The 8030-nt window shown below is 51.6% G+C and overlaps 2 protein-coding genes across 2 annotated transcripts in view; one reads left to right on the top strand and one right to left on the bottom strand.

Moving 5' to 3' along the window:
- Positions 1-189: 189 nt before the first annotated feature.
- Positions 190-3516, top strand: MRPL45 (mitochondrial ribosomal protein L45; the record flags this gene model as incomplete). Its single annotated transcript, XM_010181236.1, has 8 exons — positions 190-213; positions 390-582; positions 1034-1151; positions 1538-1636; positions 2268-2316; positions 2540-2689; positions 2771-2944; positions 3444-3516. Coding segments are annotated over 8 exons (867 nt in total), but the record flags the coding sequence as incomplete, so codon positions are not given.
- A 3169-nt stretch (positions 3517-6685) lies between these two features.
- Positions 6686-8030, bottom strand: part of GPR179 (G protein-coupled receptor 179) — a 2998-nt gene continuing 1653 nt past the window's right edge. Inside the window, exon 2 of the mRNA XM_010181234.1 lies at positions 6686-8022. Coding sequence (XP_010179536.1) covers positions 6686-8022 — 1337 coding nt within the window. The remainder of the gene's footprint in view (positions 8023-8030) is intronic.

Genomic DNA, 8030 nt, shown 5'->3' with positions numbered 1-8030 from the left:
GAGGAGCCACGGGGTAAGGGATGTGGGGAGTCAGGGACGAGGGAATGTGGGATAGGGAGGGCTACAGGTGGCCATGTAAGGTGTATTTACATGAGACAGGGAGGTGTGAAGGGAAATAAATCTCTGGATGTTGGTGGTGTTTCTTGGGTGCTGGGTGAACTCTGCAGCTTTGTTGTTTCTCTCTCTTAGGCTGCGGAGTCCATGAGCCACGGGGTAAGGGATGTGGGGAGTCAGGGACGAGGGAATGTGGGATAGGGAGGGCTACAGGTGGCCATGTAAGGTGTATTTACATGAGACAGGGAGGTGTGAAGGGAAATAAATCTCTGGATGTTGGTGGTGTTTCTTGGGTGCTGGGTGAACTCTGCAGCTTTGTTGTTTCTCTCTCTTAGGCTGCGGAGTCCATGCTCCGTCCTGGAGCGGCTCCAGCCTGTCTTCTTGTCCCAGTGAGAACAAAGAAGAGGTTTTCTGTCCCCGAATGGGCCAGAGAGCTGACCCCTGAAGAGAAGAAGAGGAGACTCAAGTCTTCGGGGATAGTAGTTCCTGATGAACGTGTAGAAAGGACCTTCTACTTGGCCTGCACAGGTGGTAGAAAGCTTGCTTTGGTCTTTTCTCAAGGGCAGAACTAATGTAAAGAGGCAGCATGGAGCAGTTGGTCTAAGTGGTGTGACCGTGCTGACCGGGAGCGTCTGCGATAGACCAAATTACACACTGTGCCTCCTGGAGTGGGACAGCAGCTGCCCTGCTTTACCTCAGAAGTGTGTCCAGCTGCTGGCCTCTTCCTACCTAGGAGCAAGGAATAGCAAGGGAGGTTATGTTCCCTGCTGCCAATTGTGTCTTCTGTCTTGGGGTGCAGGGAAGAGAAGAGCAGAGAGCAGGCACTTGTCACTGCTGGCAAGGCGTGTTAGACTAACAGTTCTGTGTGCTCATATTCAATATCACAAACATTATCGGTGCGGAATCCTCTCCCCCCTCTTTGTTTCCTTTGTTTTGCTGATTTTGAACCTCCTCCTGATCCTTCTTGTCCCCCATGCAGGTGATATTATGGACCAGTACATCCCTCCTGAGGGCGATGCCCGCTTGTCTTCTCTATCCAAAGATGGGCTGAAGCAAAAGATGGAGCAGCTGAAGCAGACCGCTGCCTCCAAGCTAGCGTGTGTACCTCCTTTTTATTTGGTCTGTGGCGCAGAAGTTTTGTTTGGTTCTGTTTTGTGGTGGTGAGATGGTGCATTTTATTTTCTACCCGTTTCTTCCGCTGTTGTTGTACCACTTTACCGGGAGCTCATGGTGTGAGGACGAACAAGGCGCCTATCCTGGTGTGAACGGATGCAGTGTGCACTCATTTTTTGGTGATTCTTTGGGTTTGCAGCAGTTTCTGTCTTGTGAGCACCTAGAGGTTGTGTCTTGGTGGGGAATCTCCAGTTCCCAGTGGTTCCCTGGTGAAAGCTGGGTATGAACTGGATAAGATCGCTGTCATCTGAAACGTGAGGTGCTTCCAAGTCGTTCTTTACTCACTGCAGGGCTTTTCTTGTCTTTTCAGTCTGCGGAAGGTGAAAGATCACGATCCGGATTTCAGCACTAAAACCTTCCCGGAGAAGGCGCAGGAGATATTTATTGAAGCTCACAATTGCCTGGCAAAGTAAGATCCCTTCTCTGACTGATGTGGTTATGTCGGACCTGCTTCTCTTTGCTTATACGCTCTAGTTTTCTTCCTTTCTGCTCCTTGTACCTCCGCTGCAACAAGTACTTTTATCTTTTTCTGACCCCATCTCTGCGAGGAGCAGAGCCTTGGAGATTGGGTCAGTACCCATTCGCTTTTGATAGTGAAAAGGAGGTTGCAGAAAATAAATCTCAGCCTCACCTGCACAGCAGCTGAGCTGTGGCAGCACTGGTGTTATCAGCAGATGAGTGGGTGGTTGGCGCTGTTCAGGCTCACACTGCAGGGAATTGTTTGGATGTGGAATGATACTCCACTGGCTCGCTCCGCTTTCCAGTAATAGAACAGATTTCAAACCAGCATTATTCTTGGTTATGATTCCAAACATCAATAAAACATGTAGGTCATAACTGGCTTCCCAAGGATGTTGTGTCTTTCCCTGAAGTGTTGTCACCAGCTTGCGTTCGTGTTCTGATTTCGTGCTGAGATCACAGCTGAGAATTTGGCTTTTTCTCTTTTGCCAGTAGATTGTGTCTCCTGGAGAAGCAGGAATTTGTGAGTAATTCTCTTTGCAATCTGTGTATTGGAGTAACTGGGTGTGCTTTGCTTGCAGTTTTAACAAGCAGAAACTTCACTCCCTGGTGACAGAGCACTGCTACCCGGTGAGTCTTGATCTGGACGTAGCATGTTCTTGATTTCTTCCATGGTCTCTAAGGCTCTCTAAATTTCATCATCTCTCTTATTTTTCTGGCTACAGTAAAGACAGAGCCAGGAGGGAAAGCACCAGTCTAATAGCTAATGAATAAATGCTTTATTCTATATAGTAGTTTGCTTGACATTCAATTCACATCCTAATTAAGTTGGTGCTTATTTTGTCCTGTGTAGGAAATGGTCCGTGGGAACAGGTACAAGACGATCCGGTGGAGGTTTGTGGAGTCGCTGGAGCCTCCAAGAGTGGTTCACATTCGCTGTGACAGCCTCGTGAATCGAGGCAACCTGTATGGCCAGGTGACGGTGCGGATGCACACGCGGCAGGTGCGTCCCCTTGTGCCCCTCGCGTTTCCCACCTCCAACCTGCTGCCAGCCCAACCTACCTTTCCTTGGCTCTTTTTACAGATTCTGGCGATCTATGACCGCTTTGGGCGGCTGATGTATGGTGGGGAGGAGGTGCCCAAGGACGTTTTGGAGTATGTTGTGTTTGAGAGGTACTTGGTCAACCCGTATGGCGCATGGAGGATGCACGGCAAGATTGTCCCAGAGTGGGCTCCGCCAAAGGACCCAATTGTTAAGGTAATGCCACCAGGGTGGGCTGTGCCTGTGAAACGTAGGTCCCAAGTTACCTCTGGACAAAACCAGAGCTGATCTTTCTGTCATGGGAAGAAATTAATCTACAAGCAGACCTATTTAATAATATAGGCTTATCAGCCTCGAGCACCTGGAAGCTGGAAGAGGAGACTGAGGGCATTTGACACGTGTGATAATTTAGGGTGTTACTGCTCCCTGTACATAGCCTGGCATAACAATGCAGGTGCTCTGTCTTCCTGTGTTACTGAAACAGGTCCTAGAAAGGAAGGAGGTGACAACTGCTGTGTAGGACAAGGCCGTGTCATCCCATTCCCCCTTGTGTCCTCCCCCACACTGCTGCCATCTGCTCACCTTCCTGTGCGAGGCCTTTGCGTTGCCAGAACCCCCTGCGCACCCTTTCTCGTGCTCTGTAACACAAAGAATTCCTGTTACAGCAGTTCAGAGCTGCCCTGGGTCCTGCTGATTTTGTTCTTTGCTTTTTCAGACTGTGATGATTCCTGGACCGACCTTGGATCCCTCAAAAGAGTATGAGGAAATGAAGTAGGAATTTCCAGAGCCCGTACAGAGATAGTGGAGCAAACGGCTCTGGAGGTGTCAGGTTGGATATGGCTGTGCCTTTCCAGTGAGCAGCCAACAAACAAAGCAGCTTCAGAAATGGACTCCAGTCACTAAGAAGTTGTGTTTAAAGGAGCGAGAGAGGCCTGGAAAGGGGATTTGGATGAGCTTTGAGAAGAAACTTACTCTGTCCAAGTAGACTTGAGTGTGCTGCAGCTTACATCTCTTGTTTCTGTGGAGATGAGAAGTTTGTTCTCTTCAGGACCTCTCCCTAGACTAACCTCTGTACCAAACTTGTATCATGAGAGCCCTTGGCAGCAGCAGTCTGTCCAGGCGTGGGATATTTGGCACTTCCATGGGAAATGTCCCAGAAATGGGCTTTCATTAAAACTTGCAGCAGTAGGTGTGGGTACTTCCTTTTCCCCTCCCCTTTCCCTCTCTGTACTGATTTCCCAGGCTTCTTTTTTTTTAACAGAAAACAGGGAAGAGCAGCAAGCACACTAAATCAAATCCTCCTGCAATTACATGAGTGCTTGTTAATGGCCAAGCTTCCTCAAGGGGCTGCAGCACAGCAGTGATAATTCAATAAAATTTTTTGACTCCTAACGTCAGTGTTTGTGTCACCCAGTGTCTCCTTGAAAAGCTGATGGGTTTTGATGCATTGGTTGCGGATGCTCATGAATTCAGCGATGGGATGTTGTTAGTGAGTGGCTGGCACCATCCTGTGGACACGGTGACATTCGCATCGGGTCCCCTGGGTTTGCAGCTGCGTGGGCTGGGAAAACCACGTACCCAGAGGTTACCTTTTTCTATGGCTGGGAGTAAGCCAGTGTGTGCTCTGCGAAGCCGTTCCTGCTCTGTTTTGCTCAAATAAATTCCAATTATTCCTGATCACAGAGCCAAGTACTCACTAGTCACCAAACAATGAAGTGTTTTCTCTTTCAGCCATGCCCCGCTAAAAAAACTCAGCGGTTTTCCAAAGCTTGGGACAGTTAAGTGCATTTTTTCTTCTTCCTTGAAAGAGATTTTACAGAGTATGCAGTGAGAGTCATGGCTCCTCATGCTCACAGAGTTGTTGAGTGTTTCTCGTGAATGACATTCTTTTGAAAGGGCAGAACATCATCTCTGTGCTCCGCTAGGAGAGCAGCCAGCGCTGGAATCCCTTTCATCTTTTTGGAAACCAGAAGTGTCACAGTCTGTCAGCCTTTCCTGAAAGAACCTGCTACATCGAGCCTCCTGCCTATGCCCCCTTCACGAGCTGAGGGGAGATTGGGTGCTCCAGCACACCCGAGCTGGGCTGGGAGCTAAAATAAATGTGTGTGAGCTGCCTGCTCTGTGTCTGGTGAGACTCAGGCCGTTACCAGCAGGTATGGACGTGACTCCTCAACCAACACTCAAGGTTCTTCAGCTCTGGCTCTGGATGGAAAGCGTGATTTCTGGTGGAGTGGCTGTTTTTTCTGGGAGAACGGCCTTTTCTCCCCATCCCCTTTGCTGGTATTCAAGTGGGGTTGGACTGGATGATCTTTCAAGGTCCCTTCCAACTCCTAACATTCTGTGATTCTGTAATATGCAAACCTCTGCCACTAAACCACTCCTGGTTCTGGATTTCCTTCATAGCCTCAATACTTTCTCTTGTGCCTCTTCCTTCAGCATATTTAGTCTTACCCACACGCCACAAATCAGCCACTAAGCATGCACTCTGTAGATAATGCCTTTTATTTTCTGTATGTACATTTACTTAGCCCGTTGGATGAGCGTTTGACACTCAGCGCTGCAGACCACAGCACGCTACAGCAACGCCGCTTCCTACGGAGAGTCAACGACAAAGAAACATCCAGATGAGCCCTGAGCCCCAACCTTGTGTAGAGATGAGAGGGAGAGACAAAGCCTTCACTTCTGCTGCCTCTGTTCTTATTTGCTTCTATCGAAGTGGAGCAGAGGGACAAATCTGGGGCTTTGTTGGTTCCCAGCTGCTGCTTTCCTGCCCCTGTTGTACTGGAGTCTGTTCGCATCCCTGCCCCAAAGAAATGGGTCTTAGGAATCCAGGAAGAAGTTGAAATTTGGGATGACAAAAGGCATCCAGCGCTTCTACAGATGGGCTGTAAAAGTGAAGGCTTGCTAGTGCCAGGGGAGATACTGATGGAAACACTCTTCTGAAGTGAACCCTGGGTGCGTTTGCACACACGGTACAAGCAAAGAAGAAACCAGAGCAACAAAGTGCTTTGCAAAGTGAGTGGCGTTGTTTGTTAAGACAAACACCTTCACAGCTGAGTTGCTGCAAGAGTTAGAAGTGCAGCAGTGCCATACCATCAGAGAGGAGGTGAGGAATACCCATCTTGGCCGTCACAGATGCAGAGGTTGCCAAAAGCAGAGCGGTGGAGCAGCCCGAAGGTTGGTTTATCCCACAGAGGTCGAGTGGTGGAGCAGATGGCACCGCCACAGTGCGGTGTCGAGGCACTGGGCTGGTGTTGCTGAACCAAAACGGAGCAGAAAGCTTTGCTTTGCATACGTGGAAGCACAGTGGCTGGCTCAGTGACTTCAGAGGACTTTCAAAAATCACTGACTTTGTGTCAAGGAAGCAAAACATGTCATACAGATGCAGCTCTTTATCCTTCCTAGTCCTTGCAGTGCTTACAGAAACCACCCTGGCTGAGAACGGAGGTGACAGCAGCACTCGGGAGGTTCAGGTGGGCTGCAGGAGCTCTGCAAAGCTGTTTTTCCTCTCTTTCTTGCTGCCCCTGGTTTGGCTCACCCCTTGTTTCAGTGTCCAGCTCACTGAGGCTGCAGGACTGGATATTTTTGGGTGCCAGGCAAGCTGTTCCTCGCTGTGTTGGTGGCACAAACCTCCATGCAGCAGGAGGATGTTCAGCTACCAGAGAGCAGCTTTCATGCATTTGGATGCCCCTCTTGGACCAAAGAACCTGTGAGTAAATGATGGGTGGTGTTTGCAGGCTCCTGCCTGGCCCGAGTGCTCTGATGAAGGCAGGAGATGTGAACTGTCCCCTTGCTGTGCTGATCCCCAAGCCTGTCTGGTTGATGGCCACCACTGGAGCAAGCTCCGAGTGTGGCTGCGCCCGTTGGCTTTGGTGGACACTTCTGTCCCCTTCTGGACTGTGCAGGAGGCAGCAGCCTTCAGCTCCAGCATGGAAATCCATGCCTGGATGGACAGAGCTACTCATGGTCCCATGGGCAGACGTCAGGTTTGGTTTCACTCGCGCCCCTGTCTCTGTCCTGGGAGCTCCGGGTGGGATCCATGCTCTCCACCTCCCACGGGCACACCTCGGGAGGTCTCCTGGTGTCTGTGCTGGTCTGGTCAGATGCTGGCAGAGCCTCTTCTGCTTCCCAGGGACAAACCTCAGCTGTGGCAGTGCCAGGGCTGCTCCCTGCTGTGGGGGCCATGCTCTCCCCCGGAGGCTGTGCCCTGGGTCCTGTTGGAGGCTGGATGCCCGGCACGACACGGCACAGGGGTTTGTGCCCAGCCTCGCCGGTGGATCTGCCCTTGGGTTTTTTCAGCGGGGCTGTTGGAGACACCAGCTTTGACTTCCCCGTCCCAGTGGGGGATGCTCCACCATCTCCTGGTGGGTGCATGCCTGGGCTGAAGTGTGTCTTCTCCGACCCAGTGGGCTCTGCTGCTTCCCAGGGGCAAACATCAGATTTCCAGCTCTCTGTGCTGTCTGACGGCTCCTTCCCTGTTGCAGTTTTTGGGGAGGGCTCCTCCAGGCCCAGGCTCTCCCAGGGACACACGGCCTCGCGCTCACTGCTCCCCTTCTCCAGTGCTTTGGAGGGACCCGCTTTTTGTGGGAGGACGCTTACATCGCCCAGGGCTGCTCCTTTCTCCGGCAGAGCTGCAGTCACCTCCCAGGGGCAGATTTCTGCTTTATCGGTTGCCTCAGCCTCCTGCGCCTCCCAAGGACAGATCTCAGCCTTCAGGCTCTCCTTACTCTGGGATTTCCTTGATGTTGATTTGGGCAGCACTGGGATCCTGGTGCGGGGTTTTTCTGGGGGCTGCTCCGTGTCTGTGCTCTCCCATGGACAGACAGACTCACGATCTCCGCTTCCTTTCTCCTTCTTTGCAGCTGCGCTGTCTCCAGTCTCTTTGTGGACACCTTGACTTGTAGGAGGGCTTTTGATCACTGTGGACAGAACATCTTTGTCCTGTCTTGATTTCTCTTTACTTGATGGTAGAACAGCCGTCTCCCAGGGGCAGATTTCTGCTTTGTCGGTTGCCTCAGCCTCCTGCGCCTCCCAAGGACAGACCTCAGCCTTCAGGCTCTCCCCACTCTGGGATTTCTTTGATGCTGATTTGGGCCCTGCAGGGCTCCCACCACGAGGTTTTTGCTGGGGCTGCTCCGTGCCCAGGCTCTCCCAGGGACACACAGCCTCTCGCTCGCTGCTGCCCTGCTCCACGGATCTGGCCGGGCTGCCCAGCGCTGCCTGGCGTGTGAAGCGCTTGTCCCCCTTCGCAGCCCCCCCAGGACCCTGCTTTCCCTCTGGTTCATCTGAGGGAGCTGCAGGC

Source organism: Mesitornis unicolor, unplaced genomic scaffold (assembly GCF_000695765.1).
Source record: "Mesitornis unicolor isolate BGI_N332 unplaced genomic scaffold, ASM69576v1 scaffold1023, whole genome shotgun sequence".
In the NCBI taxonomy this organism is placed as follows: domain Eukaryota; kingdom Metazoa; phylum Chordata; class Aves; order Mesitornithiformes; family Mesitornithidae; genus Mesitornis; species Mesitornis unicolor.
The sequence above is the reverse complement of the archived record's forward strand: the minus strand, read 5'-3'. Positions and strand labels throughout refer to the sequence as shown.